This window comes from Mobula birostris, chromosome 17 (assembly GCF_030028105.1).
Source record: "Mobula birostris isolate sMobBir1 chromosome 17, sMobBir1.hap1, whole genome shotgun sequence".
In the NCBI taxonomy this organism is placed as follows: Eukaryota; Metazoa; Chordata; class Chondrichthyes; order Myliobatiformes; family Myliobatidae; genus Mobula; species Mobula birostris.
Window position 1 is genome coordinate 25401275 of NC_092386.1, and position 11465 is coordinate 25412739.

At 41.1% G+C, this 11465-nt stretch overlaps 1 protein-coding gene across 1 annotated transcript in view; it reads left to right on the plus strand.

Moving 5' to 3' along the window:
- The window catches only part of kcnn2 (potassium calcium-activated channel subfamily N member 2), a 123900-nt gene extending 112702 nt beyond the window's left edge, over positions 1 to 11198 (plus strand). The window contains exon 8 of the mRNA XM_072281069.1: positions 10627 to 11198. Coding sequence (XP_072137170.1) covers positions 10627 to 10914 — 288 coding nt within the window. The 3' untranslated portion in view covers positions 10915 to 11198. The remainder of the gene's footprint in view (positions 1 to 10626) is intronic.
- The last annotated feature ends 267 nt before the right edge of the window (positions 11199 to 11465 follow it).

Genomic DNA, 11465 nt, shown 5'->3' on the forward strand with positions numbered 1-11465 from the left:
TGGTGAAGAAGAGTGGAGAAGGAATCGACATCTGTCCTCAATTGTCTGTTTTACAGGGGTTCCTAACCTTTTTTATGCCATGGGCCAATATCGTTACGTTGAGAACCCCCAGTTTAACACGGACATAATAAAGTTCATGTTCAAGTTCAAATTTATTGTCATTCAAGCAAACACATGTATACAGCTAAATGAAACATCATTTCTCTTGGGCCAGGGTGCAAAACACAATACGTATAGTCACACACAGCACATACAGTCACAAAATAAAACTAGTCCCAGACCGGCATGACACATTGTTTTCCACTTCCAGACCTTGGAAATTACTTCTACTGAACTCAATTTCAAAAACTGCTAGTAGTACGTTGGAAATCTGGTATGTGTGATCAAAGACAACTTTCTACAATAATGTGACTAACCATTTTTGCTGCAATGTTAAAACAAAAGATGATAGAAAAAGAAATGCTATCAGTAAAACATGTGATAAGGCATAGGGTTAGTAACAACTTTGTCAGCTTCCTGGGATGGTTCTGAAGCAGCAAAAGACCTAACGTGTTGTAAATGGGACTCTTTTTGGTATTGATGGCTAATTTAAGCCATTAGAAAATGTCAAAGCATGGATTGAATCTAGCAGATCTCTTTGTACTTTTCAACCAATTTGTGATGTAATGTTAAAAAAAACACTTCGTATTATCTCATTGTGTCTCAATTGGTCACAAAATGAGAGGTGTTAGATATCACCCTCTTGCAACTTAACGGGTGCATTTTCCAAGTAGATGGAGGTTTGAAAGTGTGATCTGGCGACTAGCATTTTCCAATCATAAACTATTGATTTTGTGATTGGAATAGATAGAGTAGGCAGGTGTATACTGTTTCCCCTGTGATTGCAAAAGCCCATGCACCCTTCAATCAAATATCAAGTGTAAGTTTTAATTAGCTTTAAGTTTGATCACTGTACAACAGAACTCTTTACTTTAAATGACCATATCAGACAGCCAAATTCACTGGATGAGAATGGAATGTTGATTCAATCTGATCATGGCATACATAAATCTGAAAGTTAAGGGATGTCTTTAAAATTAACTTGCCTGAAATAGTTTGAATTTTCTCCTGTTTGATAATAGTGAAGAATTAAAAAGTGTACAGGGAATTCAGCTCACAGTACAAGGAACAGGACTGAGTATCACAAAGCAAAACCAAGGTAAAATTAGTCACCAAGGTCAATCATCACTAGAATAGATTTGAATAGACTTAAAGAAGCCCTGTATAATAAAGTGAAGCTTTTAGGAGTAACTGTGTAAGCCTGCACTGCCAGCAACTGAGTGGAAACTGAGAGTTGGAGTTAAAAATGTGGTTTCACTATCTGAGAGAATGGTTACCCACTGAGAATGTGGAATTGTTCAACTTTGTATAAACGAATTCATTGTTCATTTTTCATCTTTTGATAGTATTTTTAAAAGTTTTCAGAATAGCTCTTTTGTTTCTACTGCTAATGTTACTGAAGGTATTTCCTCTTCTAGAAATTGTTTATTTAAATCTATTCAAAATACTCTATCAGTGATGCTGTGTGTTAACAGGAAAGCGGAAAGACCTGCACTCTTATATCACCTTGCAAGCTCTAAGTGCTTCACATTCAATTAGATAATGTTCAAGTGTTGTTATATTGTAAGGAGGAATGCAGCCGACAATAGCAAGTGAGAATTTCTCTTATTATCACCCTGGTGAGTTTACTGGGCCTCAATTTAGATTAGATTAAATTGGATTAGATTAGATTTCTTTATTACATTTGCATCGAAACATACATTGAAATGCGTCATTTGTGATAATAACCAATGCAACCAAGGATGTGCTGGGAGCAGCCTGCAAATGTCGCAACACATTCTGGCGTCAATAATGTTCAGCAGAACAACATGTAGTCAATATACAACAACAACAATAAAGCAAAACAACAATAGCGCACACACTGCATCAGGCCTCCAACCGCCAGTCCTTAGCCTAGGCCCCAGATTCACAGACATCGGGCCTCTGATCTCCGGCCTCGCTTTCCTGGACTCACCAATCCTTGGCTTCGACCTTTGGACTTCAATGACTTCTGGATTTTGACCCTAGGACTTGCCAGTCATGTCTCTCGATCTCAGGACCTGCCGACCTTGGGGCTTGGACCTCTGGACTGCCTCACCTGGCAGTGCAGTATGCCCTCAGTACTGTAAAAGCTGAATGCACTATTTTTAGGCAGTTCCTTAGGATCAGGGATAATTTACTTCCACCCTGGTTTTGGGATTCTGAGGTGGTTAATGAGGCCAGTGGGAGAACTGTGGACTATTCTAGAAATGTGTGGATAGTCAGAGGCTTTTTCCCAGGGCTGAAATGGTTGCCACAAGAGGACACAGGGTTAAGGTGCTGGGGTGTAGGTACAAAGGAGATGTCAGGGGTAGATTTTTTACGCAGAGAGTAGTGAGTGTCTGGAATGTGCTGCTGGCAATGGTGGTGGAGGCAGATACGATAGGGTCTTTTAAGAGACTCATGGACAGGTACATGGAGCTTAGAAAAATAGAGGGCTATGAGTAAGCCTAGTAATTTCTAAGGTAGGGATATGTTCAGCACAACTTTGTGGGCCGAAGGGCCTGTATTGTGCTGTGGGTTTTCTATGTTTTCTATATGGGCACATGGTGTCTGACAGATTATTTGCTGGCTAGTTTGAGAGTTAGTAATCTCTTTCATCACTTACTAAGGGCATCTGTGTGCTCCAGTTACGTGACATTGAGGTTTTCAGTACGATCCCAAACACCTCCTCCTCCACTTTGAGTGGTCATGTGCCAGCGTTCCCAAAAGCTGGTGGGCAGATCCTCAGGGAACTTTGTACACATTCTTGAATCCTTCCTTCTGTCCAAGTGGTAACCTTTCCCCATGACAGGCCTCAGGACAGAGTGTTAGTTCTGTGAGCCTACCATTGGGCATGTCTTGATGTGGCCAGTCTAAGGTAGCTGACTGAAAATAATCAGGGCCTAGTGCAGGGAATGTGGCCTAGTAGAGGACAAAGGCATTGGTTTGAGTATCTGTGGAATAAATTACTGTCCCATCCAATCAGGTTCAAAGTTAAAAAGTTCAAAGTTCAAAATACATTTATTATCAAAATATGTACACATTCAACTTCCTTGAGATTCTTCTCCTTACAAGCAGCAACAAAATAAAGAAAGCCCTAAAGGACCGATTAACAAAAACAAAGTCCTTCCAACACCCAATGCGCAGAGAGATTGAACAAAACAAATTGTGCAAACAATTAAAGAAAGTAAATAGCATTCAGAACTAGAGTTTTATGAAGGACATCTCGCCAGGCATAGCAGACAGTGTAGGCCAAGGCCTCAGGTCAGCGCAGAGCTGAGTAAATGTCGTGAGACCACAGGCGCAAAGCCAGGGATCACTGCAGCCAGTGCAGGCCAAAGCCTCAGCTCAGCGCAGAGCCGGGTAAATGTCATGAGACCACAGGTGCAAAGCCGGTCATCACTGCAGCCAGTGCAGGCCAAGGCCTCAGCTCAGCGCAGAGCCGAGCCGGGTAAATGTCATGGAGCAGCGAGCAGAACCAGGCAGAATCGGCTCTCGCCTCGCCTCCAGTCCCAGCACCCTGACCTTTGCAATCTGACCCCGTGCTTAAATCATCATGTCGTTCCTCGCTCTCGGACCACTCTGGGGCCTGGACCCTGTTGCCACGGTTCAGGTCATACTCGGCTTTCCCATTTCAGCCTTAAATTGATCAGACCTCGGGACTTTCCTCATGCTTGGGGACGTCTCGACACTGCCTTGACTCTGCTTCAACCCCGCTTTCGCTTGCCTCTCCATTGTTAGCATTGAACGTTATTAATAAAGTGTTATTAAGAAGGTATTTAGTAGTTTTCTTTGTTTTGTTTTCTGCCATCGATAAGTAGTCGCTGGGCATCACCAGTGCCACCTTAATGCAGGTTGTATTCTGATTATTAATTCTTTGTTATACTTTGTACCCTTTGGCATTCTATGGACCATTACAGACTGTGGCACTTTTTGCCATGTGTCAATGCAAGATTAATTACTGTTTAACTCTGTGGATCTTCGTGCTGGCCTGGTGCACCCGTGTGTTGTGCTGCCACTCCCTGGTTGTGTGCAACCACGCACCTTCAGCGGTCACTTTGTTAGGTGCCTTCTGTAAAGTGGCCACCGAGTTTATCGTCAAGGACTCCTGCTGCTGTAGCCCAACCACTTTCAGGTTCGACATGTTGTGCCTACAGAGATGCTCTTCTGCACGCCACTGTTGTAACGCATGGTTATTTGAGGTACTGTCACCCTCCCGTCAGCTTGAACCGATCTGGCCATTCTCCTCTGACCTCTCTCATCAACAAGGTGCTTTCACCCCTAGAACCGCCACTCAATGGATGTGTTTTTTTTTTCTTGTTTTTCACACCATTCTCTGTAAATTCTAGAGCAGGGTCCAAGGCATGGTATTGGTATTGGTCCATGGCATAAAAAAGGCTGGGAACCCCTGCTCTAGAGACTGTTGTGCGGGAAAATCCCAGGAGATCCCTTCTGGCAATTATCCCACAGTTGAAGTCACATTTCTAATGTTTGGTCTGAACAACAACTGAACCTCTTGACCGTGTCTGCATGCTTTTATGCATTGAGTTGTTGCCACGTGATTGGCTGATTAGATATTTTTTATTACTCAGCAGGGTACAGGTGTACCTAATAAAGTGGCCACTGAGTGGATTACACTCTGGCTCTTTTTGGCTGTGTGCTCCTGCGCTGTTAGGTACGGTGCCCTTCTGTGCTGAACGTTAGAGCTCATCTTGCGCAGGTCTAAAGCAATGCCTAAGGGAACAGGAATCAATACAGAAATCCAGGAGCGAGAAGCAAACAAAATCCTCCCAGAATGCCAAGCGGGAAAGTGGCATTGCACACTGCTCCTTTTAACTTAAAAATAAAACCGAAGCCAGTTAGAATGATTCTAGAACATGGAATAGTGCAGGACATAAACAGGTCATTCGACCCACCATGTGTGTGTGCTGACCATGATGCCAATTAAACCGAATCTATTCTGCCTGTATGTGAATCTTATCCCTCCATTGTGTGTCTTATCGGCCTCGTAAATGGCACAATTGTATTTGCTTCTACCACTACACCTTAATCCTATCCCTGTAGTTCTTGATTCCCTAATCCTGGGAAAAGGACTGTGTGTTCATCCTGTCCAGGCCCCTCATGATTTTATACACCTCTGTAAGATTGTCTCTCAGTCTCTACACTCCAAGGAATAAAGCTTCAGCTCACCCAACCTCTCCCTATAATTCACTCCTTTGTCTCTTGGCAAAATCCTCCTAAGTCTCTCATGCCACTTTGTGCTGCTTTCATCAACCAACTTTGATCAATAAATTATAACAAGGTTCAGTACCTACCCACCATAAAACATTTTATTTATTTTCACTGATAAATTTCCAGCTTTACACTCCAAAGTGTTGACTGTAATGTGTGCTCTGTTAGGAGCCCATTACTTTCAGTCGATGCTGCACAGAATGTGCAGCTCCATTTTCTAATATGGAACATGGGCTGTCATTATTCATTAAGATACTGGCCCTGTAAGCTCAGTGCATATTAAGGCAACATTATGAGTTGTGGCTCCCAGTATGGAACTTTGATTGTGAAAATTGGGCATTCAGAAATAGACATATTTTAATGCATCATCCTGCTGTGAAATCTTGTGCTCTGTCCACCTACAGTTAAAAGCCTAATCAGTTAAAGCTGTAAATACATAAAAAAAAACTACTAAAATCTGGCCTGGATATAATAGGCAGTAAACAAGTGTTCAAGTTTAAAAGATGCAGTGAAAGTGTAGGCTAGGAAACTCTAAGAAGCTCTCCTTGCTCATATTTGAAGATTAAGACAAAATTTGAATAGCTGTCTCACAGTCTAGCTAGAGCTGTACTTTCAGTTGTGCTGATAAACCTACGTCCCATAATTATCACAATTCCAGGGGTTGGGTGGTCTGTCCCACTATCAGGATGAATGCATCGAAAGTGATGACACAGCCTCTGACACTAGGTGTCGTCAACATAGACTCTGGAAGCTATGAAGTCTCCTGCACCTGTTCAGATGTGGGCAAGGAAACTCCCAGTGGATTTTATCCCTTCTGCTTATCTTTATCCATTGAATCTTCCAACATCACTAGAGTTGTCACTGTCACCGAGTGTTGGAAAAGGGGAGATGTTCTCTCCACATCCATCCTGTCAAGAGCCACATGATCTTTCTATCAAATCCCCGGCAGAATTCTAGGAGATACAGTCCTCCCCTTTCTGATCTTTCCTCATTCCCTAACCTGCCATTCTAGGTACTGGTTGAGGAGAATTTCTCTGAACATCCTTCCTTTAGACTAATACTGTAAACAGTACTCCAAACATACCCTCACTATTGCCCTATATAAGTGAAACGTTACCTCCTTTCAATTCCCCTGGTGATAAATAACAATGTTCTGTGTAATTTTCTAATCACTGTGCTTTTGTTGTGCCCACCATTGAGCACATCTGCAAGGAACATTGCCACAAGAAAGCAGAATCCACCATCAAAGCCCCCATCCCCACCATCCAGGCCATACTCTCTTCTCAGTGCTGCCATCGGAAAGGAGGTACAGGAACCCTCTAGTCCCACACCATCAGGTTCAGTAACAGTTATTACCCTTCAACCATCAGGCTTCTAAACCACTGTGGGTAATGTGATGGGGTGTCAGAGTTCAATTCTAGCATCCCCTGTACGAAAGTTTGTACGTTCCTCCTGAGTGCGTGTGGGTTTCCTCCGGGTGCTCCTGTCTCCTCCCATGTTCCAAAAGACGTGGTTGGTAGATTAATTGGTCATTGTAAATCGTCTTGTGATTAGGCTAGGGTTAAATAGGTGGGTTGCTGGGTGATGCAGTTTGTTGGGCCGGAAGGGCCTGTTCTGTGATTTATCTCTACATTTTAAAAAAGTCACTCACCTCAACTGTGAACTGATTCCACATCCTATGGACTCATTTTCAAGCACGCAACAACTCATGTTCTCAGTATTATCTGTCTGTCTATCTATCTAATCTATTTATTATTTTTACTTTTTCTCAGCTCAAGTTAGTAAAACCTGAGGGATGGGCAAAGCCACGTACACTCATTTCTCATTGATAGGAACTCTTGAACTATTCTAGTGGTATTCAGTATTGTGGCTTTTTGGACAGTTACATAATTATTGCTGTATAGCAAGTTGTTGAATAGTATTGCGTCATGACTTTGAGATGAGACCAGTTGTAGATATTACTATTGGGACAATGTATACCCTATTCATGTTTCAATTTCCTCTTTTAATTCAGCATATCTCTGGTGTTTTTCACTTAATGATTTCTGAATGTTATGTGTATTTGGAATGGGTATATCTATTAAGTAACTTATTCTTGCTTGTTTATCCTGTAATATTATATCTGGCCTTTTATCATGGATTGCCCTATGTGTACTAAGGAATCGTTCGTAATATAATTTGTAGAACCCTGATTCTAAAAACTGGATCAGGCTTGTATTTATGGTAAGGTATGGTGTCTTCTATGAGTTTGTATTTTAAAGCAAGATTTTGGTGAATGATGTTTGCCACTGGATTGTGCCTGTGTAAGTAATCAGATTATTATTGTTGTTATTATTATCTGAATTCGCAGTTTGCCTTCTTTTGTACATTGGTTGCTTGTCAGTCTTTGTGTGTAGTTTGTTCATTGATTCTATTGTATTTTTTGTTCTGCGAATGCCTGCAAGAAAATAAATCTCATGGTAGTATATGGTGATTTATACATACTTTGCTAGTAAGTTTACTTTGAACTTTGATTCCATCATCCAAATCATTCACATAAATTGGAAAATATTAAGGCCTTAACTCCAATCCCTATCATGCACCATCTGACCGAACAGAAGAAAAAGTCCCTTTACCTCATTGACAATCTTGTTTTCTGCCATTTAATCCCTTTGTTTTTGCCTTGAATTCAATACTACTGGATATGAGGTTGCCATTTTGCAGAGCACATGCTCTCAGTTTACATCAGCCATCTTCAGCTTCCAGTTGACTCCCAGACTGACTTGCCTGTCTATCTTCACTCTCCTCCAGTTTTATGGAGAATTGAAATGCCAGCTGGAAGAACAACATGTCATATTGTCATTCACACTATTACAGTACTGTGCAAAAGTTATATAGCTAAGGTGCCCAAGACTTTTGCACGGTACTGTATTTGTCAGCGTGAAATGGAGAGCGAGTTTGTAAATGTGGCAGGAGGAAAGGATGTTAGGAATGTGAGGGTGGAGCACCAACGGAGGGGTGAGGGACAGGTGGCAGAGAAAGAGTGCAAGGGATGGGGGGGCGGGGTGGTGTGTATGCAGACACGCTCAGCCCTGAGACACCAGGCAATGTCATTTGATTCCAAACAACTGATTTACTGATCATTACAGGATGTCTCCCTGGTGCTTCCCATTTCCAAGCCTCTCCCTTCCCTCTTCACAACCATGATTCCCCTGTCCTTGACCTCTTCCCACTCTCAGTCCCCACTAGAGACCCATATCAGAATCAGGTTCATCATCACACACATATGTTATAAATCTTTCTTTGCGGCAGCAGTACAGTGCAATGCATAAAATTACTACAGCACTGTGCAAAAGTCTTAGGCACCCCAGCTATATATAGGTGCTTAAGACTTTTGCATAGTACTGTATATAATCTTTCACCTTCCCCGAAGAAAGTTCCGATGTAAGGTCTGGAAATGAAATTTCAATTGACACCTTTTGCCTCCACAGAAGTTGCTTGACCGGCTTCTTGCTGGTGTATCTTTGTTCCACACTAGTTTGCAAGGATTCAGATATCATCAACCAGCCATTTTGCTTGAAGCAATTGTGACCTGGTGAACTGTTTTAATATCAAATCACTATAGCAGATGTTAGGAAATACAAAACTGCTGCTTGTTGCATTGTCAGTGGTTGGGATGAATTTGGCATTTACAGAATATTTCCTGTTAGCATAAGCAACAAATCCTGTTAAATTTGCAAGCCTTGTTACTAACACAACAAAACTGATGAACAGCTTGCCTTAGTAAGCAACACATCAGTGGTTTGCCAACTATATCCATCCAGTTGACGTTGGAAACATTGGAAATGTCCCCAAAGCAGTCGGTATTGAACCTATTCACTACAGTGATAGTCTACAAAGAATTGGATTTGTACTTTGATTGATTAAGGGAATGAGAAGGAGAAATTGGAGGAATGCTTCTGAAATTTTAACTTCCTTTTGTTTGAAAATTTAACTGAAATAACAGCTATTTCTAGCTCAGTTTATTTGGTTCTAATCTATCAAACTTGCTTATGTTGGTATTGAACCTCTGTTTTCACTCTTTTTAATTCATTGCAAAGTTTAAATAGTAATTGAATCTCCATGACAGCAAATTATTTTTGTTTCTCAGCAAGTACCTGTTAAGATAAATGTGTTAAAAAGATCTAACTATGTTCAATGTTTGCACAGTGAATGCCAGGAATTGGAACTGGAAGCTGAGGATTTGCTCTGATAATTTGCAACATTGATACATGATTAAAAAAAAATCAAATGCCATGTTTGTCAGGATGTCATATTTATTTGTTTGTTTTATTTAGAGGTGCCGAGCAGAATATGACATTCTGGCCCTTCGAGTCACATAGCCCAGCAATCCCCAACAACCCCCAATTTAACACTAACCTTATCACGGGACAATTTACAATGACCAATTAATCTACTTACCGGTACGTCTTTGGACTGTGTGAGGAAACCGGAGCACCCGGAGAAAGCCCATGCAATCCATGAGGAGGATGTACAGACTCCTTACAGATGATGCCATGACTGAACTCTGTAGTCCCATGCCCCACTGCTGTAATAGCGTCATGCCAACTGCTACGCTATAATAATTAGGACATTAATTATTCTGCACCTCATACTCTAGGTAGTCTCCAAAGGGATTTATATTGTGTTTTCCTGTTAAAATATTGTGCATATTGTGTATTTTTTTTCAAGGATCATAGCGTAGTAGAGCACGACAGCACAGAAACAGGCTCTTCGGCCTAGTTGGTCTGTACTGAGCAGTTGTTTTTCCTCATCCCATCGACCTACACCTGGACCAAAGCCCACCCTACTCTTCTCATCCATGTACTAACCAAACTTCTCTTAAATATTGAATTCAAACCAGCATCCAATGGTAGCTCATTCCACACTCTTACTACTGTCTGAGTGAAGAAATTCTCTCTCATGTCACCTTTCACCTTTCACACTTAACCCATGATGAGATTTGAGTCTCACCCAATCTCAGTGGAAAAAAGCCTGCTTGTATTTACCCTGTCTGTACCACCCAAAATTGTATATACCTCTATCAAATTTCCCCTTATTCACCTACGCTCCAGAGAATGAAATCCTAACCTACTCAACCTTTCCCTATAACTCGTTCCAGCAAAACTATTATAATTTAATTGCTTCTGCAAAATGAGAGATTTGTTTTGAAAATTGCAGTTTTTATTGGTAGATATTAACTCAGTATGAAAGTGTTTCTTGAAATTAGCAGCAAGTGGTGAAACATTTCAAATGTCTTCTTTTCCCTCATTTTAGACGCAAAACATTATGTACGACATGATCTCAGACCTGAATGAAAGGAGTGAAGACCTTGAGAAAAGGATTGTAACGTTGGAGTCTAAGTTAGAGACGTTAATAGGAACTATCCAAGCTCTACCTGGACGTATTAGTCAGTCGGTCAGCCAGCAACAGAGGGAATTTCTGGAAGCCCACATGCAGCACTATGACCAACAATTACCTTGCAGCGCTGAGCGGTCACGATCTTCGACCAGAAGGAGAAGGTCCTCCTCAACAGCTCCACCAACATCATCAGAAAGTAGCTAGAAGTGAATGTTTTAACCACTAGAAAGAACTTTTTTTTGCCATCATATGGTTGATATTTCAGCTTTTATTGTAAAGCCCTAACAATACTAAACAGTGTTATCCGGATTCTGATGTCAGAATCCAGGGAACCTGAAAAATTATTTTAGGCCAAACAGAGTGAGTGCTCTCCCTCAGATGCACATTGAATGCACCTAACCTGCTATATAGATTGTTTCTTCTGTACAACTCAGTTGACTTTTTACTTGCGCACTTCAACTGACTTTATTAATATATAATATAATAAAAAGAACATTTCTGGATATTTCTGTCTGGTCAGTTTAAAACCTTCAGTCCATGGGCATAGACTCAGGTGATCAATCAATAATGAGCAAGAAAATGATTCAACTAACATTATACACAAGTTTTTTTTCAACAAAACGTGATATCTGATGAGTTAAATGAAAGCAATAATCACCATATCCTACTGCTTAAAGGAACAGTGGCCTGCTTTTAACAGCAGCCCGCTATAGAAGATATACCTGAAATCATACATCATTTAGCTAAAATTTCTA